Source organism: Ahaetulla prasina, chromosome 7 (assembly GCF_028640845.1).
Source record: "Ahaetulla prasina isolate Xishuangbanna chromosome 7, ASM2864084v1, whole genome shotgun sequence".
In the NCBI taxonomy this organism is placed as follows: Eukaryota; Metazoa; Chordata; class Lepidosauria; order Squamata; family Colubridae; genus Ahaetulla; species Ahaetulla prasina.
In genome coordinates, this window is record NC_080545.1 from 65,903,621 (window position 1) to 65,928,852 (window position 25,232).

Genomic DNA, 25,232 nt, shown 5'->3' on the forward strand with positions numbered 1-25,232 from the left:
CTGGGAGGGCGAAAATGGCCTCCCTAGACTCCAAAGGCCCTCTGGAGGCCAGAAATGGGCCCGTTTCTGGCCTTCCCAAATTTCCGGGAAGCCCGTTTTTCACCCTCCCCTAACCTCCATGCGTGCCCTGCACTTACCTGCACCCAAAACGGGCCACATGGGGACTCTTGGGAGGGGCAGGGCCAGCCAGGAGTGGGATTTGGGGGTTCTCTGAACTGCACAGACTTTTAGCTAGAGGTTCTCCAGAATCCCCGAGAACCCCCAGCAAGCTACCCCTGATTATAATGGAACTATTAAAAATGATAATTCTTACTAAGTTCAGCTTTCATGGCAATCAAGGAAGGGTCCAAATGTGTGAACCATAACATAATCCCACCCAAAAGCTCTGACAATGGGCCATGAACTTTTCATCATCAGCGTTAACTAAGAAGCAAAACTGCAGCAGCATATATATCTAGTTATGAATCTTTATAGACTGCATTAAAAATAAAACCGATCAGTTATTTCAATATAACATACCAAAATAATCACAGGAGGAGGTTCTGCATCACAGGAGAGGAGAAAATAGACAAGGAAAAGATACCTACCAATGGTGCGCTTTTGCACTACAGTATTTGAGATCTTTGTCTGGTTCCACAACTTGTCCATTTCTCCAACACTGGCCACACACAAATTTCATCTGGAGGTCAAAAGTATTGGAAATGGGAGTTCTGACAGATGCCTAAAATCAGGAAGGAGGAGAAAACAAAGTTAACAGAGAAACCTGTGTTCCAAGATATATTCTTTTATGAAAAAAGCAAACAACAAAACATGGCTATAAAAACAACCAGTAAGATAAGAATCCTTGCTCCTAATTTTCCATCATCCACAAATGAGAAGCTTAAGAAGACTGTACATATAGGACTGAAAAAAAAAACATTCACAGAATCACATACTGCATGTACTGTATATGTGTATGCATGTATGCACACACACACTCTAAGCAAAGCTATTCTCTTTAGGATGCTTAATGCACAAAATGCTGTTTGTATCAATAGCATTTCCTGACAGAGGTTTCTCTTTATGTTCCACTGAACAATGGAAATTGAGCAGTACTTCCAGTGGGATTTCAGGATGGCAAAATCTCATCTAGAAGTGTATTACTATATGCCAGCTTTCTTCAATCTACCATCCTTCAGACATGTTAAATCTTAATTCTAGAATTCCCTAATCAATAGTGCAGCTGGGAGTTCTAGGGATTATAGTTCATATCTTGAAAGTGCAATTTACCTGCAATATTTGTGCTTTAATCGACAGCTTCTAGTTGGGCTAGGATCTGCCTATTTCTTACTATTTCTGCCCTTGAGATTTGGTAAGGCGGGCATACTTCAGGGTCCCTAGTATTGTCTGGTGGACTTAGAAGGCAGTTTTTTTCTGTCAGGGTTCCTACCATCCAGAATGACACTTTCCCTTCTCTCCAAGATCTGGATGGTTCCCAATCTGAACACATTCAGGAAGCTCTCAGGCCTTGGGATTGATTTAGGGTGGGGCTCCTGTTGGATGGTTTTTTATTTACTTACTTGTCTTCAGGCTGTTTATGGATTTTTGTTTTATTTTTAAACATAAGCTGAAGTCATCAGGAGTTGGATGGCCTCCAAATTGCAGTATCAATAAATAAACTTATTACAAATTTGTATTTTATCATTATTATTCTTTTGACATTTACCTTTAATACTAATGCAGTCTTTTGTTTTATTATTTATATTAATAATGTTAATAGCCTTTGTGGCTTGAAACTGCCTAGGTCTAGGATCTGCCTATGAAAATATGCCTTGAATAGTGCTTTGAATAGTTTATTTATTTATTTATTTAGTGTGTTAGCCAGGAATCACCAAGGTGGTTGGCTGCCTCTTGAAAGGAATTTTTCGGGTGGTGTTATCTTTACCCATGGGATGTCTGAATGCCGGTAGGCAATCAGGGGAGGCTCCTTTCTTGTCCCTCCGTGGTTTATTCGCTCACGGGAATCAAGCGGCCGAGCTGTCAACCTAGGTGGCGCACAGACCAAGCGTCTTACCACGTGAGCCACCAAGGCCCCTTTGAATAGTTACTTTAATCCATCACTTTCAACTGGCTCTTTCAAGTACTCAATACAACATCAACTGAACTGTAGCTTTAAAGTAAGCAGTCTTTGCTTTGCACAATACAACCTTTTGCCAGATAAAACTGTTTATACATGAGAAAAAGATTAAGTATGAAGACATTTAGGGGACATGATTGTATTTGTAAAAACAAGACACAACAGACTGACTAACTTCATAACAATGTTACCTAGAAATTAGAAGTTGCTATGTTAAGCATGCTCTAGTTTAATTGAGCCCAAAAGGCATCAGGGAACAGCAGCATCTGCTGTTATGAGGCCAAGAGTACATTGTAAGCTAGTAATTAAACTGTACCAAGTACAGGATTAAAAGCTCTGTCTCAGCAAAGTCTGGATTTGTTATTCCAAATAAAGCAAGAAGCACACTTCAAAGAAAGGATAGATATAGCACACTACTATGAAGTGGTTCTAGTTTTGTTTTGTTTTTAATTCATCCATGTTTTCTTTACATCCTCCTTCCAGTTTGCTTTCTTTTCATCCAAAAGATCCTGAGTTTCATGGTCAATGGACATATTGCATTTGTATTATTTTTGCTCCTTTGATTTCCCCCCAAATATTTTATACTATTCTTGCAAATCTTAATTTTCCCCTAGCATGCTGATACCACTTCCTTATAGCCCTGTGTTCATAATTATGTAATATACATGAAAATCGTTAACTCATATTTGAATCTTTAAGTAAGATTCAAAATGATTCTTAACTGCAGCCTTAACAATGCAGGCATTATAATACTGACAAGATAGATCATTAGTCTAGTATTGATGTAAGTTAGCTTTCTAGAGAGATATGGGATAAGGCAACTTTATTTAGATTTATTTATTTATTTATTAAATTTTTATACCGCCCTTCTCCCAAGGGACTCAGGGCGGTGTACAGCCAAAAGATAAAAAACATTAAAAATGTACAATTAAAACAACAATTTAAAACCAAGCGTATTAGAAAAATGGCCAATTAAAAGATTTAAGATTTAAAATTACAAACCCTAAAATAATAAAACCCCGATTAAAAGATTTAAAAACATTTAAAAATATTAAGCCAGTCCCGCTTGAATAAATAAATGCGTTTTCAGCTCACGGCGAAAGGTCCGAAGATCAGGCAATTGACACAATCCAGGGGGAAGTTCGTTCCAGAGCGTAGGAGCTCCCACAGAGAAGGTCCTACCTCTGGGGGCCGCCAGTCGACATTGTTTGGCGGACGGCACCCTGAGAAGACCCTCTCTGTGTGAGCGTACAGGTCGGTGGGAGGCATGAGGTAACAGCAGGCGGTCCCGTAAGATATAGGGACATATAAGGTTCTCCTGCCTTTGTTTTAGCCGAGCTCCATCAGAATTTGCCAATGGACTGCCACTGATGACAATTTTCAAATACATGTATTTGTACGAAACTCTCAAAGCACGACGACTAAGACCTGCGCATGACTAGCAGTTGGAGGAAATCTAACCACAAGGAACATTTGTTGAAAATACATCCAGAAATTCTTCCCAGAATTAACTCAGCTTTTGAAAGCATGCATTGTATGCTGCTACCTCAGATCAAAAGGAGAAAAAGCAGAGTTGTCCAAGACAACTGAGTTTTCTCTCACTCCAATTCTGGAGACAACTTTGCCAAAACATTTTGGAAGAACACATTCCCACACGTTAGATAAGAACAGGGCCCTCTCTACTAGGGATCAGAAAGTACTTGAAACCTGACTGGTTCCAGGCTTGCAATTAATGTATTGTTGTTTTTGCCAGGAGGCTATTGGGTTTTTGTATCATTTTTACATTGTTTTAGTTCATGCCGTCTGTGTAGTTTTAGGTTTTATCTGTGTTTATGGATGGGGGAAGGGAAATCAGGTGTGTGTGTGTTTATTGTAGAGTCGATGGAAATTGGGCAGCTCTAAAAAATTTAAATAAATAAACTTGCTGCTTTTGTAAGCCATGCACATTTATTCTGAATTCCATCAAATGATGAAAAGACAGCCGTCTGCCCTTCTCATTACAAAGGAGTGAGCATTATTTTTCAAGTGCTGAATGCCAGTGTGTAATTTTACACAACTGCATGGTTGCCAGAAATCTACTGTGGGATTCTGGTGATCTCATTACTGAAATCTCACATTTCTTTTGATATCCTGAAAGATTTCTTGAGAACACTGTCACGAAGTCTGGCCACCAGCGTATCATTAATTTGGGTCTCCACAATTCCTATCTAGGGGGTCCTGTGATTGTTTTGTTATGTATAGATACCACATTGCTGGTCTTTCATTCAGAGTAATGCTAATAACAGTTTCAGAATTGGAACCAACATTATATCATGCTTTACTTATACAGAGTAGATCCATTTTATGTCTCTTGCATTGTTGTAACTATCAGGACCATAATTGTACCATCTACCCCACTCCCCATTAACAATCCATTATTCTCGAAGCTTTAGCATGAACATCTTCATGGTTATCCATGTACACTTAGCATGATAGCAAAATATCATAATGACAACATCTTTCTTATTCCATGAATTCCTGGAAATTCTGGGCCTAGCAAGGTCATTCCAGCCATCTTTTACAGTTTAAAGATACTTTCTCTCTGTATATTTATTTTGTGGAGTCTCAGCCTTTTTCCCATCCCTTTTTGGTATCTTTCTACAAATCTTATGTTGCCTTCAGGCTGCCATGTAGCTATAACCATGATATACATGAGGCACCCAAGCAATAAGAAGAACGTAACACACATACAGTTCCCCACTTTTCTACCCTACAATATGTTTTAATGCTTAAAAATATAACTTTCCCACAAAAAAAAGGAATTATGCAGGATTATTTCTTATTTGGGATGTGGTGGCTCAGTGGCTAAGATGCTGAGCTTGTCAATTGGAAGGTCAGCAGTTCAGCGGTTCAAATCCCTAGTGCCACATAATGGGATGAGCTCCCATTACTTGTCCCAGCTTCTGCCAACCTAGCAGTTCGAAAGCACATAAAAAACGCAAGTAGAAAAATAGGGACCACCTTTGGTGGGAAGGTAACAGCATTCCATGTGCCTTTGGCATTTAGTCATGCCGGCCACATGACCACAGAGATGTCTTTGGGCAGCACTGGCTCTTCGGCTTTGAAAGGGAGATGAGCACTGCCCCCTAGAGTCAGGAACAACTAGCACATATGTGCGAGGGGAACCTTTACCTTTACCTGTTTCTTATTTGATTCAACTTGCTTAAGCAAATATAAAAGTAGATGGCAATGCAGGCCAAACAGGGTGCCTTGTTTTGGGTGGACTATTACAATGCTCATTTTAGTCCAAAATCTACACAATTCTTTTTCATTCTTTTCATGGTTTTATATCAGCTACATCAAATTTCTTATTTCTTATGTTCATCCATGCTTTCTCAAAAAGTTTAAGTATGATGGTGCAAAATAGTGCCTAAGGCAGCTGCAAACTATGAAAATCTGCCCTGCATTGCTAAGTTGTATCAAGTCACAATCTATAAAATATACATTGGTCAAGTCATAACTTGCCTTTCTAAACTGAAAATGGTTGACAAACGAAATTAGAGATACTTATATGATGAATTCTATTTTGCAGCAGGATACATTATAAAAAGAAAAGACTCACTGCTTTATCCAAGAAGATAAATCTACAATTATAATTACTGCAAAAAAGATTGGAAGCCACTTCTTTGTATCTGTTTCTTTTCTATTTTTTTCATTTTTCTTTTTGAATTTTAGCTTTCCCTTTTATTTCTTTTACTTTTTTATTTCTTATTCTATTTTAGTTTGTATTAATTTTACTCTTGCTTTTAAAACTTCCAGCAAAATTATTTTAAAAAAAGAAATTAAAAACATCTAGATGACAAAGAAAACTGCAAAGAATTAAGTGCTCTAATGCAAAAATTGTTTTAATTCAATTCCAGGAATGGGCACCTTTTGAGCACTCCAAAATGCCCCCAAGTGAGAGCATCAGATTATAATCACTAGGCAATGCTTTAAAATTAAAGATTGGATTTTCAAATAATAACTTACAAATTAATATATTCCCCCCCTTAGTAATTATAAACATCTAAGAATCAATCTATCATCATCATCTACCACCAGTTTAAATTAATGTCTGTGACTATTAAAATGCTGTTTTTAAGATATGAAATCTTTAGATTTTGTTTTAAAACCTTTTTCTTCTGTAAATTTTTTGATATATCATTTTTAATTAAAAAACAATGAAAAATGAACCTGTCTCTAAGAATTTCAAGCATCAATTTGACAGATTATTTAAGTAGCATGAATGAACCAAGAACAGCGGGGGGAGAGGAACTGTAGGAAGAAAATGTCTTAAAGGACATTGTTAGGTTTCAAGAGAGCAGACTGGTTTTCATGGTTTAGAATAGTGATGGTTAACCTTTTTGGCACCAAATGCTGAAACTGGATTGCACGCGTCCCCGAGTGCCAGAACCTGGAAAAGAGCAGCTGACCGGGGCAGATGTGCGCGGCGGCCAGCTGCTCGTCCGGATTGTATCATTTGCAGGCGCATGACAGCTGGTCCAGAACGCATGCACACTGGCCAACTGTTCTCTTCTGGGTTCTAGCACGCGCTTGCGCAAAGATCAGCTGGCCAGCGCGCAGGTGCACAATAAAACCCGGAAGAGCAGCTGGCGATGGTGCGCGTGCCCACAGAGAGGACTCTGCATGCCACCTCTGGCACAAGTGCCATAGGTTCACCATTACAGGTATAGAAGAAACTGCAAGGCAGACATGGCTTTGTTCTACAATAACTGCCTTCCAACATCAGTCACCTCAGTTGGCTGCTTGTTCTACCTAACAAGATAAATTAACCATGGCTTAATCTAGAAGAAGAAATCCAACTTCCCTCTGTCAAAATGTTAGTGCACTAAAAAAAACATGTATGGACATCACCTTTAAATATCTATAGTATTCTTTAGATACCACCTCAGCTGTATCATTCATATTTTGTATCTAGCAGACTGCAGGCCTATCCATATTTATGCAATGACAGGTCCCTTATGTCTCATGGCATTTACTAATAACTCCATTTAAGGCTAGAGCCGTGGACACAATGGCTTCAATAGCAAAGAATAATGTTTATTTGCTCAAACTGATAGATATCAAATAGAATCTCTTATACAAGCACTTTTCCCCCTCTCACTTGAGTTACATGCTAAGCTAACTGTGAAGGTTGTTCAGAATTTTAGTCAATCCAAGAGAGACTCAATCTCAGTTATGGGATTTATTGCTACAATTGTGTCATCCTAAAAATTCTTTGTCATCCCTACTAGTTTTTTTTTTTATTTGCATTTTTATCCCGCCCTTCTCCGAAGACTCAGGGCGGCTTACACTATGTTAAGCAATAGTCTTCATCCATTTGTATATTATATACAGTCAACTTATTGCCCCCAACAATCTGGGTCCTCATTTTACCTACCTTATAAAGAAAGGATGGAAGGCTGAGTCAACCTTGGGCCTGGTGGGACTTGAACCTGCAGTAATTGCAAGCAGCTGTATTAATAACAGACTGTCTTAGCAGTCTGAGCCACCAGAGGCGCTAGCTGCCATTCCACTTCCAGATCAGATTCAAATAGTGATGAATATTGAACTCTTGATTGACTTGCAGCCAGATTACATAAAATATTTTTTGTCCCCGTGTTCTCACTTGGATAGCTCCAAAGGGAAGGGACTTCTCAGTTGGAACACCTTTCCACAAGGAATACTCTGATACCTCTTTTGGGTACCATATATAAACACTATTCTTCTCTGAAGCACTTTAGATTTTGATAGTTTAATTTTAAGCTTTCACTAGAATAATGGCTTTTGTATAGGCTTCTTATATTTTTATTTCCTCACTATTTTATTCATTTAAAACTTTTACTTTAACTTCTTTAAACTATTCATGCAATTCTGCTTTTTATAAGGATTAAAATAAAACTAGATAGGTTACCATATTGTTGTTTGCTTTGCCAGCATGTGCCTCCATTTGCTGCCAATATTTTTTAGATTCTTGTACAATATCTTCATGAGTCATTCCTAGGATGACAAAAGTAGCTTCAGAGATTTAACAGATTACTATAACATAGTTAAAACTCTTTCACTGCTCTGTTCTATCAGCAAGTATTTCTGAGATGCTTCTTTTCCTGAATTTAATCAGAATCCAATATATATTTGCAAAAACTGGAGAAAGTGACACTTCATAGTAACAAAATGTTCATAAGCGTACCTAAGAGATTGTACAATGTATCTACCACCTGAAATTTAAAAATAAACTTTTAGTATTGGAATTATTGCCCTTAGCGAGTAACTGGATGAGCACTGTCGCGCTATAGCAAAGGATTCTAACAATTCAGCCCAAACCAATTCCCCAAGCACATTCTACGATGTTCTACAAAGGACACAAATTAGTCAAGGATTATGCTTATTGCCACTTATAATAATTGTTCTAATAAGGACCTACTACTTTTGTGTGGAAATTCAAGAACTGAAGTAGATCTACCTTCTCTTTCAATACATACAGAAACTCATTCAAAGCACTGTCTAGAACTGTTGATTTCTACATCCAAAGAGCACTGGATGAAATACTAAAGGTTTGCATTCTTCCATTCAATAATGGCCAAAATATTGTGTGTTCAAGGCTACAAACAGAGGTGACGAAAATGGTTCTGTTAATACCTGTGCTTATTCATTTCAGCACACTTGTTGCAAAAGAGTTATTACAAGGCACACAAGCCAAATGTCCAAAAGGCAGGCCTACTCTCAGCCTTCCCTCTTGATCTTTGATCCCCAGTTATTCTACTCAGGGACCAATTTAAAGCAAATACTTTTTGCAAAGTTTGTAATATTCATAACTAAAACTCTTCCTTCAAATCATTCCCATTATATAATCAGGCATGTAGGACATTAATTAAAGTTGCCCCATTGGACCCGATCAATTTTGTTAGAAGACACACACATATTATAACCAAGAGTATTTACATATAATTTTTAAAAAATCATTTTTTTTGCCTTTCTTCAATTTCTGGAGGACATTCTCAGTTGGAGCTCAGAGAAACAGTGCACATGAAGCCTGAAACTAATCTCCCTGCAGTCCTCTGGACAGTCCCAGCCAAATGACTACTCACCAGAATACTGCTGCAGCAGCCAAACTTTAAGCTCTATAAAGCTATGAGCAAAATGGCAACTATCTTCACGCAAGCAGCCATAACGCACTTCATGCCTGCAGACATCAAACTGAAAATGTTCCTGAAACTGGCGGATTTTAGAGTATTTTAGAGAGGTGGAACGAACAATGTGAACCAGACACCTGCAAAAAAGAGAGATTCTTTCATATTAATCCTCATTAAAAAGCTAGTTACTAAGAACAAAGGTAGAGCTGAGACAAAACCAGCCATTTTTCAGTTGGTAACTTCCACTCCTCAGATACTGAGGGCGGGGATAGTGATGGATGAGTAGGTTAGTTCAATTTTAATAGCTATCATCATCCAACTTTCCAGATGCTGGAAATCTACTCTTGCTCTCTAAACCATCTCTCCAGAAATCAGTTCCTTGTATGCATCTTTAAATCAGGTCATATTAGTACTTATATTAAGTTTTCCAAATATTATGACTGGTATTAGCATAACTAATCCTTGTACACTAGTAACAACATTTATATTATTAATACAAAGGAAAAAGATTTCTTAAATGTTGGCCCGGTACCTCTCAACTCCACCCCAGCCCTAAAATTGCTGGTTTCGGTTTCAATTCTATTGCACATTGAGAATTGTTTTTTTAGAGTTGCTGTTGGTTTTATTATCTTAAACATAATTACAATTAAAATTACAAATTATTTGTTTCAGGGTACTAGAAAATAGATTGTGAGAAAATGCACTGGAAGCAAATTAAATGTATCTTAATAAATTAGTAAGATGCTTAAGGATTAGTAGCCTCTTGGAAACAGAATTAAAGCTGTTTAGTGTGATGATTAAAATAGGCATAACTGTATGGTGCTACTTCAAACTACCAGCTAGTAATCAGAGCAGCTCAACATAACCATTGAATAATGTCTGTGGGATCAGGAATGAGTAATCTTATCAAACATTCCTACAAAATAACGTAACATTGTTCTTTTTATAGAAGAAATATAATTGGGACTTTGTGGCTCAGTTTGCTTTTAATAAACAGTTACATATTACTGGCTGACCAATCCACTTACTTATTATCATAAAAACTATGTTTTGCAGCTAGGTTGGAGCACACTGCCGGAGCGTCCTTGAGCCCTTTGCTGATTATTCGAGGTTTGCTATCAAAGCAGATCTGCAAACATATATATATATAAATAGTAGTTTAGACTTTTTTGCTCTGCATACTTAATATAAAAGACAATGACGTTTTCTTTCAATATACTTCCATTTTTGCCTCCAAGAATATACATTTCCCTCCAATTCTTGATTACAGATTATTTTACATACAAAACTTGACACTTGGAGGCTCTGCTTTTCTATCATTTTAGTCTATTATTTTATATTTTGACTTCCAGAATAACTTAGACATGTCTTCTCCTTTTTTGTATGTGACCTCTTTTAAGATATTTGAAGAGCACCACCTCATCCCTTCCCACATTTCTCCTCTCAAGGCTAAATGTTCTGAATTATTTCTATCTTTCTTCATATGTCTTAAGAGTCTTTTGTTCTTTCTCACAGCTGCTGACAGAACCTCTCCTGATTTGTCTAAATCCTTTAAAATGCAATGGCTAGAATTATCATAACACATGAGGTAAGGTTTGATGAATACCGAATTGCAGAACAATTTATTAGTTTGGAAACTGGGGCTTCAGGAATTTTTCAAAAGTACTATTACTAACCCAAGTATCCTATTTTTATAGTGATACATTTTTATTTTCTTAGAAAAATACTTTGCATTTGATTCTACCAAATATCATTATTTTCAATAATTTATCTATTATTTTGATTGTTATTCCTATATTCTCAGTATTAGCTATATCCTTTCTAATTCTGTGTATCTGCAAACATGATAGCTCAAACTGCTTCACAATAAAAAGAAAACAACAAGTCTTCTGAAGCCAAATATAACACGCAGTCTCAAGGCATCATTTGTTTGTAATGTGTTTAGTGTGTTGTGAGAATACAGCTATATCACGTAGTATGTTTTTCCAATCAGTCTGGTTTATTCAGCAAGTTGTAATTTATTTCAATACATGAATTACTTAATGGTTCTCTGCCCAGTCACTTGAAAAACAAATACATGCTTGTTCCATGTACAAGCTGAAAAAGTCTTCCAACTCTGATTGCTTTTCTAGGCTGACCATAAACTTTTATGGAATGAAATAATGTCACTTATTCTCACATAAACATTTTCTGTTCATAGCTCAATTGAAATGTGACAGTGAGTTAGCTTGTGATGATTAAAATAGGCATAACTGTATGGTGCTACTTCAAACTACCAGCTAGTAATCAGAGCAGCTCAACATAACCATTGAATAATGTCTGTGGGATCAGGAATGAGTAATCTTATCAAACATTCCTACAAAATAACGTAACATTGTTCTTTTTATAGAAGAAATATAATTGGGACTTTGTGGCTCAGTTTGCTTTTAATAAACAGTTACATATTACTGGCTGACCAATCCACTTACTTATTATCATAAAAACTATGTTTTGCAGCTAGGTTGGAGCACACTGCGGAGCGTCCTTGAGCCCTTTGCTGATTATTCGAGGTTTGCTATCAAAGCAGATCTGCAAACATATATATATATAAATAGTAGTTTAGACTTTTTTGCTCTGCATACTTAATATAAAAGACAATGACGTTTTCTTTCAATATACTTCCATTTTTGCCTCCAAGAATATACATTTCCCTCCAATTCTTGATTACAGATTATTTTACATACAAAACTTGACACTTGAGGCTCTGCTTTTCTATCATTTTAGTCTATTATTTTATATTTTGACTTCCAGAATAACTTAGACATGTCTTCTCCTTTTTTGTATGTGACCTCTTTTAAGATATTTGAAGAGCACCACCTCATCCCTTCCCACATTTCTCCTCTCAAGGCTAAATGTTCTGAATTATTTCTATCTTTCTTCATATGTCTTAAGAGTCTTTTGTTCTTTCTCACAGCTGCTGACAGAACCTCTCCTGATTTGTCTAAATCCTTTAAAATGCAATGGCTAGAATTATCATAACACATGAGGTAAGGTTTGATGAATACCGAATTGCAGAACAATTTATTAGTTTGGAAACTGGGGCTTCAGGAATTTTTCAAAAGTACTATTACTAACCCAAGTATCCTATTTTTATAGTGATACATTTTTATTTTCTTAGAAAAATACTTTGCATTTGATTCTACCAAATATCATTATTTTCAATAATTTATCTATTATTTTGATTGTTATTCCTATATTCTCAGTATTAGCTATATCCTTTCTAATTCTGTGTCATCTGCAAACATGATAGCTCAAATTGCTTCACAATAAAAAGAAAACAACAAGTCTTCTGAAGCCAAATATAACACGCAGTCTCAAGGCATCATTTGTTTGTAATGTGTTTAGTGTGTTGTGAGAATACAGCTATATCACGTAGTATGTTTTTCCAATCAGTCTGGTTTATTCAGCAAGTTGTAATTTATTTCAATACATTAATTACTTAATGGTTCTCTGCCCAGTCACTTGAAAAACAAATACATGCTTGTTCCATGTACAAGCTGAAAAAGTCTTCCAACTCTGATTGCTTTTCTAGGCTGACCATAAACTTTTATGGAATGAAATAATGTCACTTATTCTCACATAAACATTTTCTGTTCATAGCTCAATTGAAATGTGACAGTGAGTTAGCTTGTGATGATTACCTTCAAAACCTAAATGTCCAAAACTGGCATTGGGCAGTTTTCTTATGATGTGATCCAATAAGCAATTAGTAAAGGCATAGTGGACAATATCATGAAAATACAATCTTGTATGCCTGCATTGCCTATTTCATACCTCACAAAGGAAGGTGAATATGCCCTGGTGTTCTTTCAGGATCTTGGTAATAGTCAGGTTACCTCGCTTGATCCCACCCAGTGGATCAAACAAGAGGTCACGATTGAGTGTCCCCTTTCGCTCCTCTGTCCACACATCAATCTCCTCCTGGTGGTACGCGAAGGTGCAGTTATCCCCGTACTTACAATCCTGCTTGTTAAGCATATCTACAAAGCAACAAACATCAGACCACCATACATGGAGTGGAGGCTAGAATCAGAACCAAGATCTCTTGCTACCCCTTATACTGTTTCCTTCTCTCCCTCCCCAAGCTTCACAAATTGATAAAGAGAAACTGAAAAGTTCATTAAAGAAGACCCTAATGAAATTTACTGAAGATATTACTATAGATAAGTCCTTGATTTACGATCACAAATGAGCCCCGAATTTCTGTTGTTCAGCAAGATAGTTAAATGAGTTTTGCCACATTTTACAACCTTTTTTGTCATAGTAGTTAAGTGAATCACTGCAGTTATTAAGTTATTAACAAGATTCTTAAGTGAATCTGGCTTCCCCATTGACTTTACTTGATCACCTGACAATGGGGATGCTGGAAGTCATATGTTTGTAAAAACAGTCATGTCACTTTTTTCAATGCCATTGTAACTTTGAACAGTCGCTAAACAAATGGTTGTAAGTCGAGGCCTACCTATATTCAGCTCCTCTTGACTAGCAAGAAGGGATTTAATGGTAGCAGAGCCTACCCTATACTGAGACACACTAATTGGCTGCCTCATGCAAATGTATGTTGACATTTGCTAGATTTCATATCAATCACAGCAATAAACCTTTGTTCTCCTGGAACTCAATCTTGCATTCCATAGCTGCTAACAGCAGCTAACAGCAGAAGCTGACTTCACCCATGCAGAGAAGCTGTTTTACTGCAAACAAGAAATATGTTTTATACAAACAGAAGATCTGTACTATAGAACTAGTTTGGTCTAATGATTAAGGCACCAAGCTAGAAGCTGGGAGACCATGAGTTCAAATCCCACCTTAGCCATGAAACCCAGCTGGGTGACCTTGGTCATTCTCTCTCAGCTCAACCCACCTCACAGAGTTGTTGCTCTGGAGGCAAATAGGAGGAGGGAGGGATATTAAGTTCATTTTCTACCTTAAGTTATTTGTAAAAGTATTAAAAGCGGGATACAAATAAATAAATTAAAAATACCTCAGAACACAGAAATCAAATCCTAAACATAATTGTCAGCCCTTCGGATTTAAATCCTAAGACTTTTCCTCCCACCTTTTCAGTCAGACTTTTGGTTGTTCTTTTCCTAGCCTTTTGATTGGGAGATCCCTGTTCAATACTTAGTGTGGTTCTGTCAGACCTGAGAATTATTGCTTCCCACTTCACCAGTGTCAGTCCTTACATCATCACGCAAGAGCAACAAAGTATTGACTATTTATTATGGTTTGCATTTACTTTCAGTCGGGAGAAAAATCTCACCATGACCATTAGATGAACAGCCAGTGGAATATTTCCCAAATGTTCTCATTATGCATGTTTTCAATTTTACCACTAGCTTGAGCATTCTTTTTGCTTTCAAGTCTGAGTTTTAAATGTTTTAATACCTGGAAATTTTAAGGGAGTTTTATAAATCCCTATAATTAGTATACACGGTGATTAAGTTAAGTAGTTAAAAATTAACAGTGTATTGCCCTCACATTCTTCAGCCCACTCTGCACTGAACTTTTCCTCCTTCATGAAAGTCTGCATTTTATTACATTCTCCTCTTTCTTCAATTCACCTTTGCATAGATAATAGGATCCCACAAAATTCGTCTTGGTTGGACGTGGGCGAATTCTCTTCCAAGTTTTATCTTCTGATATACGACGCCTGCCCAGTAGTATATCTCGCTTGCACTTATGTTCCAGGCCTTCTCGATAAGTATAATCACCAGCTTTGGGACCTATAAAAGAGGACAATATTAACAAGAGTCCAGTTTTACTAAAACATTTGAGGCCATCTTCATCATAAGCAGATGACCTGTTTTGGGATAGCAGATGTGACAGGCCTGTTTGAAGATGTGAGTAGACACCAAGGGATTCTTCACAAGCAGAGTTGTATTGGACATCACCAATTCTGGCTGAGACATAAACAACTCTACAACTTTGGGTACTGTGGGGTGGGTGCTTGGCCCAGTTTGGTTTGCCTGAAAAAGACAATAAAATAAGCTTCCTTAGAGATCAGCAACGTCTACTACATCTACCCTTCCCCAGGGTTCTTCATTTTTCAAATGAACAAAATGAACAAATATACAGGTAATTTTTGACTTATGATTGCAGTTGAACCCAAATTTCTGTTGCTAAGTAAGACAGTTAAGTCTTCCTCCATTTTCTTGCCATGGTTATTAAATGAATCACAGCAGTTATTGTTAGCAACACGATTGTTAAGGGAACCTGTCTTCCCTATTGAATTTGCTTGTCAGAACGTTACAAAATGTGAACCCATGGCCCTGGGATACTGCAACTGCCATAAATGTGAACTAGTTGCCAAGTATCTGAATTTTGAACACATGGGGATCCACAGGGATGTTGCAACGGTCGTAAGTGTGAAAAATGGTTATAAGTCACTTTTTCAGTGCCGTAATTTCAAATGGTTAGTAAATGAACTGTTGTAAATCGAAGACTACATGTAACAATAATGAGCAACTTAACCTGCTTCATTTTCAACATGTAGCATGTCACAGAAAAGGAGCTTTTTCCTATTGTGAAAGTATTAGCAAATATTAAATTAAACAGCATTTTTCTTATAGCAAGAGATATACATTCCCCTTCTGCAATGTTTCGAAGTTCATTTGTTTAGTCATAAAACGGTTTAGACCCAAAAGAAAATTTTGTTCCTTTACTCATCCAATGTCAAATCACTCAGACAATTTATGATCATTCCAACACAGAATCTTCTGAATAGATTGGGAAGTGAAGTTAAAAAAAATGAAAGTGCAGCAATATTTTGCTAATCAAATTGAGGACTGGATGAAAACAGTTAATAGGCATTTCTCTTCTTCTCAATTAAGGGAAAAGGATACTCACCAATGGTAGTGACTTTTGAATTCCAGCAGGTTGGTGGGGTTCTTGGGTGCTGGTTTCCTCTAAAGAGTGGGAGAAAAAAATTTTTTTTAGATTTTTGTGAATGTCAATTATGCAACATCCTATCAACTATGGAAGCAGTACTACACACAAGCCTTTGTACTTCTCAAATTCACATATATTTAGGGCTGAAACCCAATTCTGGAACCCAACAGCCTGAAACTAGAAACGACATGATGAAAAGAATGCAAATGACTTTCAGGAAATCTATTCCCACATAAAGATGGGGAAAGGAGTTGTAATATTTAAATTTTCTCACATACAGTGGGGTGGACTGTTAGAATCATCAATGGCTGATCTTCATTATTAGAGTTTCTTTTATCTGCCATAAGAGCCATTTATTTATCCAAGCTTTGGCCTGGATTCTTCCACTGTTGGTGGCTCAGTTCTAGAGAGAAATTTATTGCCATGCCTTGGGTGAAATTCTGCTGAACAACAACTAACATTCTAGTCAGCATGATCAATGGTAGATAATCCTGGGAGATATAGCCTGCATTAAGTATTAATGTTTTCAGGACAATTCACTCCTGCTATAAACCATCCATTTTTTTCAGATTTGTCTATATACAGCAGGGGTTCCAAACCCGCAATCCTCGGCCCATTGGGAACTGGGTTGTGCAACAGCAGGCAAGGACAAGAAGCTCCATTTGCACAAGTGGCGGGTGCACATGCAAAACCATCCTGTCAACCGTCCTGTTGGCATATGCAGCAAAAGAAACCTCTACTCGCAGTTTGACACATCCTCTCCCAGCCGTGGCCGCTGCCAATCCGCAGAACCGAAAAGGCTGGGGACCACTGATCAACAGCAATGGATCTCCTAAAGCTATCATTCAACACTTTTAACATCAACCACAATAGATATTATACAAAATGACACAATACAATGTATTAATAAAGAGTAGGAGATGGGAAAATACACCATAAACAGCAATGAAGGGAAAGAAAATAGAAACACCATTCTACTTATGAAATACTGATGCGGAAGTACTCTTCATTAGATTATTTTTTTATCTTGCTTTTATTATTTTATAAGTAACTCAAAGCAGCATCCATGCACAATATTCCTTTCTTTTCCTCTTTTTCTCCACAATACCCCTGTAAAGTGGGTTGGGCTGAGAGACCACGTGGGCCAAAATCACAAGCCAGATTTCATGCCTTACATCAGAGGTCTCCAACCCTGGTCTGTGGAAGTGGTGGGCAAGTGCTGCACTTGTGAAAATAGTGTATTTGCACACACTAAACCATCCCCTCTGCTCCCCTCCCCCCGCTGTTGCCTCCACCAGTCCACCAAGCCACAAAGGTTGGAGATCACTGCCATACATGAATTCATAGTCTCCTGGTTTCTAGGCAAGCACTACACTGAATTGGCTCTTCCTGTCTCACAAGTTAACAGTACTTAAATAGTCTCCATACCTACCAACAGTAAAGGTATCTAAAGCATCCAATGATCCCCTACTGGTTCCAAAAGCATCTAACATATCCAGCCGAGACTCTGTGTATGGGAGCAGATCTAGTGAATCCAGTGAATCCAAAGGAGACGTGCCACTGCCCCCAACTGGTGTTTCAAAGGTATCCAGAACAGATGAAGATGACAGTTGCTTTGTAGCCTCCATCACTAGGCCAAAGGAGGCAGGTGGCAGCGGTGTGGAGACTGGAATGTTAGCGGTCACCACAGGAGGAAGAAGTGGAGTACCACCTGGAAAAACAGGGATGAGCTGGGGCACCTCACTCGGAAGATTGGCAGGAATGGCACCACGAACAAGAGACTTTGGGGAAAAATAAAATGTGTTATGATTAAAGGGGAGAAGTTAAAACATTAATTCAGACTTTCCTACTTTATGTTTCCAGACATACTGAAATTTATGACAGATTCACCTCGCCATCTCTGTGAAGCAAGTTAGGATGTAGCCAGGTAGACAAAATGTCACAGGGAACCCGTTCACTCTAAAATTAGTCCGCAATTACTTTTTCTGATGTGGCAGCAACATCAAGCATTGACTAAGCAAATGCTTCTGAAATGCTATTTAAGACTTAGGGTGTGCAACACTTTGAACTCAAGGCAAAAGCATGAATGAGCATAACCTGCCTGTAACTCCTTAACCAGCTGTGTCTTTTTTTAAGGATGGAGGAACAACTAGGAAGGCTTGTTATGCAATCTTTTTTTAAAAATGTGCAACTGCTTTAAAGAGTTACAGACTAATGTTACAGTCTGTACATGACCCTGCACAGTCTGAAACCTCTTTTGTCTCTGAATACAAAGTACAGCTCTACAAAATGTTATGCTTATACTGGCATCAATTTAACCATGATTAAAGCTAACTAGGTATTCAGGGCAACCTTGAAATAAGTAGTATAACTGAACAAAGGGAATCAAGCACACAATAGCCCAACAATCCCAGGGGGAACAGAAGCTTTGGAAAGTCACAATAAAGCAAGGAAAAGACCAACAAAAAAACAATTAGCTTGAACACCTATCCAACCAGTAAGCTACTCCAGGCATTTTTATGGGAACTGCAATAGACTGGAAACAGATCAGCTCAAATGAAGAATAATATATGGAAACAATCACTATTATGGCTGCCTTTTGGCTGTGAAAGAAAAACTGTTGAGACTGAGCTCCAAAAGATTTAGCTAGCTAACCTATTACATTTGTCCAAATTTTACTGTTTTTAATAATGGCTGAGATGGGTTAGGGACTGAAACCTTCAATTTTTGTATGCAAATGCAGGTGCGCTCTATCATTAAGTGATGGATTTCCCTATACCAGATATCAGAGCTCTCTTTTAAATACAATTTGGGAAATGGGAAAAGTGTTACTAGAAAGCCCTGGTAACCTTTAACAAGCTATGCCCATTCCTCAGGAATGGCACTGCACTGCAGCTCAAGGACGTCTTACAACCCCAGAGCCACAGCATGCCAAGAAGCTCCTTTGTGCTTCCTGGGATGGGGCTAGTTAGCACTGTGCTGCTGAGACTTCCCAGGGTGTGGCAGCCAAGAAGCATATTCTTTTCCCAGCCTTCTCACACCCCCTTTCTCAGGTCTCCCTGAGGCTGTGCCATACTGCAGCAACCTCCACAAACACATATGTAACCTGTGCCAGACCTCCCCCACTCATGTGCTTATTTGGAACTCCCTCTGCTTCCTGCTTGTGTCTGGAGTTACAATAGCAACTGGGACTGCCGAGATTGCAGTTGCTAATGAAACTGTCACATGACATCATGCTTTATGACCGTTATCAATTAGTGACAGAAGCTCTGGGGCCAATTGGGATCGTAAGATTAATTGTACACACAAAAAAGTGGGAGCTAAGGAGAGGAACTATATAATCTTAGTCTTCAATTGCTTATCCTTATTTAGACAATTGCAAATAGTAAGACTGTGCTAGTCCTTTCTCTGAGATAATGAACAATTCCATGTATCATTACGTAACACACATCACAAATGTCCTCCATTATTTAGAAGGGAGAAGTTTAAAAAACAGTGATGGAGGGTGAGCATGGAATGTATTAAGTAAACCCTGCAATGATTAAGATGAAGAGAACGGTGACTAAAACAGAGGAGCATCTACAAAAGTCACTCTTACTAGTGGGTACTGAGACCCATCTGCAATAGAATCCAGAAATGAGTCCAGTTCATCTCCAAGAACTTCTCCTTCGGTAAAGTCGTCTACACTGTCAGACTCTGGTATAGATGCCACATCTGTAGAAGGGAGCAGGTTAGTTGCAGGGAGTGATGTTGGCAGGGTTTTCGTATCCAAGTCAGTTGATGAAAAGGCATTGGATTTGCTGGCAGTGACAGAAGGAGCACTAGGAGTAACGATGCACTGAAGGACCACAGAGCTATCTGAAAGATTACGTATGAGAGATTACAGCTAAGGACCACCCTTACATACAATGCATTCAAGAGAGTAAACACAAAGCAAATGTAAAATAATAATATATTTGTAAATATTAGCATTGACTATTCTGAATAGTAGTTGCTCTCCAGAGACAGATGCTTGTATCTGTCTCTTCGAAGAGCCCAGAGTCAGAACACAGAACATTCTGAGTGCAGAGTATTTCCTCTATTGCTTAACTAATAATTTCTCTCATCTTCAAAACAACTGTTCATCTTTGTGAAAAGATTCATTAGCCTATTTGCAAGAATTATACTCTCAGAAACTGCTTCATGATGGCCAATTCAAACACACTTTTCAGAACTACAAATCATTCTTATATAGAGGTGATGGTCAGATGTTTCTAGCAATGGCTCTATCATTGCCACTATTCATATTTATAAACTTCAGTCTGTATTGGTTGAACAATACAGCCAATTATATTGTTTCAATTGAGAACAATGGAAAGAACTGTGCTGACTTCTCAAAAAGAAAGGATTCGTCTTTTCCCAGGTATTTCCTGCTATTCCTGTTAGATGCCTTAGTGACAAATTAAACTGACAACCAAATATTTTGCAGATTCCTTTCTGAAAGCAAAACCTCTTGTTCCAGTTGAGGGTGGTGGTGGGAATAACTATGAATCAAAGAAGCATAAATGCATTCATTACCTGTTTCAATGTCATCTATGGAGCCTAATCCATTGGTCTGCAACAGGAAAAACGTAATAAATTCTCTTTTGATCAAATTCAGTTTCTTTTTCCAATTTTTACAAAGAACTAATCTAGATGTATAGAAATGCAAGATTGGATTCCCTATGAAAAATGCTTCAGAATGAGAGTTGTACCTTTATGATTGGCTGAATCCCATGATAATTAATAATTCTGCAGAACTGATTTTTTTTATTGTTACAACAGTCAGTCATCACCATTCCATACAACCAACTTCTTCTGAAAACAGCAATAATTACTTAACTTCTCTGGAGGAAGATTATATGTCTAGCTAATAGAAGTATAAGTGGGCATTCATATGTTCTTAACGCTTGAATTATGTATGGTGAGATACATCCTTCGTTATCTTTTCATTTGGATAACCCCCAAATAGTTTATTCTTTTCTTTTTAATTTATGAGGCTGCCAGCTTTCAAAGAGGGCAGGGCTCCATGCTTTCAATCACTGACATTTAGGTCTCCCTCAGCCCTAGGAAGAAGGCAGTAGCCAACCAACTGAAAACGTTACCTAGAAAACCGCAGGAATTCGTTCTGACTGTCACCAGTGGTCAATAATGCTTAGAAAGAAGAAAACTTTTTTTCTCTTATGAGATTGATTTCTCTTTCAAAAACAGCCAAACACTAATTGTATGCTTTTATGTTAAAACGGCAGAGATTGCACTACATAAATTATTTAATTATTTCCATTTTGACTCTAATTTATCAAAAAGACAATTATATGGGGACTTCCGGGTGGTGCCACAGGCGTTGGAGACGGTCCTTTTGGACCGTCAGCCCCGTGATCTCGTTAGTTGTTCAGATAGCGCTCATCAGCTGTCTGACAGCTTGGAAGCCTTTCCCTCTGGAGAAGAGGGAAAGGTGAGCTGCCAGGCGGAGGTAGAGCTCCCCGAGAGCCCCAGAAAAAATTCTAGGGGCAAAAAGGGTGAGAGCTCCCTATTTAAGCCTGGCGAAAGCTCCGGATCCGGGACCCTCTGCATTAACAGAACAAAACACCGCGACCATCTCTGCTATAAAGATGAAGATAAATCTTAATTTACTTTAAGCAGACAGAGCAAAGGCAGGAGGACAGGCTGATGTAAGCACCAGACCTCAACTCGATCTTTGAACAATACTTGAGAAGAAAGGAAATGGCGCCTCTGCTTAATAGGGCGTGAAAACAAAAGTTAAGGAAGTCCTTGTTAGCATCGTTAGCGCCCTTAACTCTGTTGGATTTTATACTTATGTGAAGAAATGTTAAAGAGAAAAGTTGAAGGACTGAAGAATTTATTTACCCAATCCAAATAAGGAGTTTATGAACAGATTTGACTTTGTTGCAAAGTAAAACGTTTCAGTGAAACTTAAGGAAGCTTTTGTTAACATTGTTGTGCTCTCAGTCCTCTTTAAATGTGCTGGATTTTATCTATTTTACAACTAGGAGGATTCGGAATGAAATTTTACAAGTTTACAAAATTCAAATATCAGGACAAGAGATATTAGTGTTCAAAGAAATTCCTCCTAAAATGTTAAGATCTAGAAAGGAGTTTACTTTCTTGGTGGATGAACTTAGAAACCGTCAGATGCAGTTTAGATGGGATGTTCCAGCTGGACTAACAGTAAATTATAAAGGAAGAAAATATCATCTTAACACAGTTTTTAAAGCAAGAGATTTTTATACTAACGTATTAAAGGCTGGAAGTCCACCACTGCTAGAAGCTAAGATGGGAAGCGAAGTAGAGATTGGAAAAACGCAGGGGGAAGGAAGTAAAGTACACACAATTTAAAGGTGGGATGGCAATTGCTGAAGAAGAAAGACTGGAAAAAGTAGGGGATTTAAATGAGCAAATATTGACTTGAATAGATATTAAACGAAAAGAACAAAGAGTAAAGAAGCAGCAATATCAAGCGAAAAGAGTTTCCTTTAATGGGAAAGGGTAAATCATAATTGAAATTTTTGAATATATTTAAAAAGTACTGTGTATTTGTTTAAATCTTGAAGAAGATTTTGTAGTAATGTTATTTGATTATAAGTGGTGGATCTGTTAGAAAATAAGTTAAAAGTTGATTTTGGGAACATAAGGTGTTGATAAAAATAGAATAAGGAATGGAACTAGTTAAGTTTTATAAAATGTTTTGTAGATGGTATCTGGAATTTAAATGCAATGATATTTGATTATATATGGTGGATTTGTTAAAAATTAAGTTATTCTGGATAAAAACTGAGGGGTTATATAAGGTGATAAAAATAGAATAAGAAATGGAATTAGGTAAGGATTGTATGATAAAAGGGATTGGGTTAAATGATAAATTTATATAAGTTAAAAATTTAAGAGGAAAATTTTGTAAAATGTCTTAGAGATGGTATCTAGATTCTAAACACTGGATTGTACGTATTTGAATTTATAATATAAATGTTGGAAATCTGGTTGGGCTGATACTATTTATTATTATATATGGTAGATATATAAATTTGGTGGATTATACAAAATACTTTGAAGAAGAAGATAACGTTTAAGGGCGTAAATTGATTTTAAATTAAATATTAGTAGCTAGATTACCGGCTGTGCAATATTGGAAGATGGAATATTTGCTTATCATTGAAGACTGGACGCTAAAAGCAGTGAACTTACTGGAGATGGCAGAAATTTCAGCGTACCAGAAAGACTATTCACAAGAAAGATGCATATTGGAAAGGAGAAGATGGATCGACTATTTTTAAAACAAATATTGTATTAAGAACTATCAAATAGCCTATGAATGAATAGAATGTACTGTATATTTTCTTTTTTCTCCTTTCCCCCCCCCTTTTTCTTTACTATGGAGAAGGGGAGTTGAGGTTCTAGGGGATGGATGGGAATCTATGGATAGTTTGTGTATTCTAGCTTATGATTGTTAGATATTATACCCTGTATATTGCTCTGGGAAGTTGTTGGGGGGGATTGGGGGAAGGTGGGGGGAGGGGGAAGGGGGAGGGTTGGTGGGAGGAGGAGGGGATGTATTGGTAAAAATTTTTGTAAAACTTTTTAATAAAAAAAAAGACAATTATATGGGAGGACTCTCTCTTTTACATGTTAGCATTATGGGAACAGACATGTTCTCAAAGATTTTCCATTTGCATCTCAATTAAACTCAGGTCTACTTAATTGCTATTCTTATAGGTCTAGACTGTGCCTTGAAAGCTAGCCCTAAGTAATTGTAATAAATTTTCATTACAAACAATAGGAAAAATCAATTCTTCCCAAATTACTCTATTGCTGTAAGATCTATAGGTAGTTCTCAACTTATGACCACAAATGGGACCAGAACTTCGGTTGCTAAGTGATGCAGTCATTACACGAGTCACCTCTGATTTTTTGCTGTGGTTGTTAATCAAATCACCATGGTCATTATGCGAATCTGGCTTCTGTCAATGTATGTATGCCAGAAGCCGCCTGGAAAGGTTGCAATCATGTTAATCCAGGATGTGGCAGTTGCCAAACACTGAATTTTGATCATGTGACCACAGGATTGTTGTTAGAGTTGTTAAGTGCAAGGATCAGTCATGTCAATTTTTCAGTGCCAACTGAATGGTCGTAAGTCGAGAATTCCCTGTCGTCATCAAGAACTGTACTTGGGCCTGAAGCTTTAGAATTATTTTTCAGAAAAAGTGAAAAGCAAAGAGCTAGCTCTTAAAAAGATGTTTTTTTGTTCAAATCATATAGCCAGAGTTAATCTTATAAAGACTGAGATGGTGTTATTTATCTCTTAAATACCTTCACTTTTAGTAACTTTTTAAAATTTAAAAATGCTCAGAAATTATTTAGAAAATAAAAATGCAGATATACGCAATTATGTATATTTGGTTGTGAGTTACCCAGAGATTACTTTTAAAATAAATGGACATATAATTGTTTTAAACAAATAAAAAAATAAACATAGCTCATTCTCCCTCTGAGATTCTTGTCCACAAGGATGTCTGGAAACTTTGGCTAGCTGCATACTTCTAAATGGAGAACATTAAGATGCTCTTCAGGTGGGTGATGCAGCACTTCATCAACACAACATTTTGCTATAGCTACCTCTTGCCTTTTTTAATTCACATTTTTAATTAAGAACTTTACCTAACAAATTATGTTCACCCAAGCAGGAAAACGTGTTATCCATTGTATTAATTTCACTGTTTAAACAATAACGATATACCTGATTTGGTAAGGCAGATGTCAGGCCATTACTCAGTACAGAAAATGTTTCTGAATCCTGCTGCAGAGAGAGAGAGGAAGTAGCAGACGTTTAAGACACTTAAAAGAATGATAAATGACACAATAAAGAAATGTCACCTTTAATAAGGGAAAAGTTTATAAGATATACAGGTAGCCTAGTTTGGATGTACCCATATATACTGCCTATGCATGAGCGTTCAATACAGACCAAAAATTTTCAGCTAATATTGGACTCTGTAGGTCTC

General features: G+C 37.4%; 1 protein-coding gene across 5 annotated transcripts in view; it reads right to left on the reverse strand.

Annotated features, from left to right (window-relative positions):
• Positions 1–25,232, reverse strand: part of ZC3H7B (zinc finger CCCH-type containing 7B) — a 51,580-nt gene that overhangs the window by 12,391 nt on the left and 13,957 nt on the right. For 4 of the 5 annotated variants that reach the window (XM_058189949.1, XM_058189950.1, XM_058189951.1 and 1 more), the window contains 12 exons: positions 24,968–25,027; positions 20,755–20,791; positions 19,796–20,055; positions 17,630–17,978; positions 16,156–16,214; positions 15,110–15,275; positions 14,871–15,032; positions 13,081–13,286; positions 10,296–10,396; positions 9,223–9,404; positions 8,049–8,134; positions 588–721 (listed from right to left, as the gene is read on the reverse strand). In XM_058189949.1, coding sequence (XP_058045932.1) covers positions 588–721; positions 8,049–8,134; positions 9,223–9,404; positions 10,296–10,396; positions 13,081–13,286; positions 14,871–15,032; positions 15,110–15,275; positions 16,156–16,214; positions 17,630–17,978; positions 19,796–20,055; positions 20,755–20,791; positions 24,968–25,027 — 1,802 coding nt within the window. The remainder of the gene's footprint in view (positions 1–587; positions 722–8,048; positions 8,135–9,222; positions 9,405–10,295; positions 10,397–13,080; positions 13,287–14,870; positions 15,033–15,109; positions 15,276–16,155; positions 16,215–17,629; positions 17,979–19,795; positions 20,056–20,754; positions 20,792–24,967; positions 25,028–25,232) is intronic. The other variant, XM_058189948.1, reaches the window with a different exon arrangement.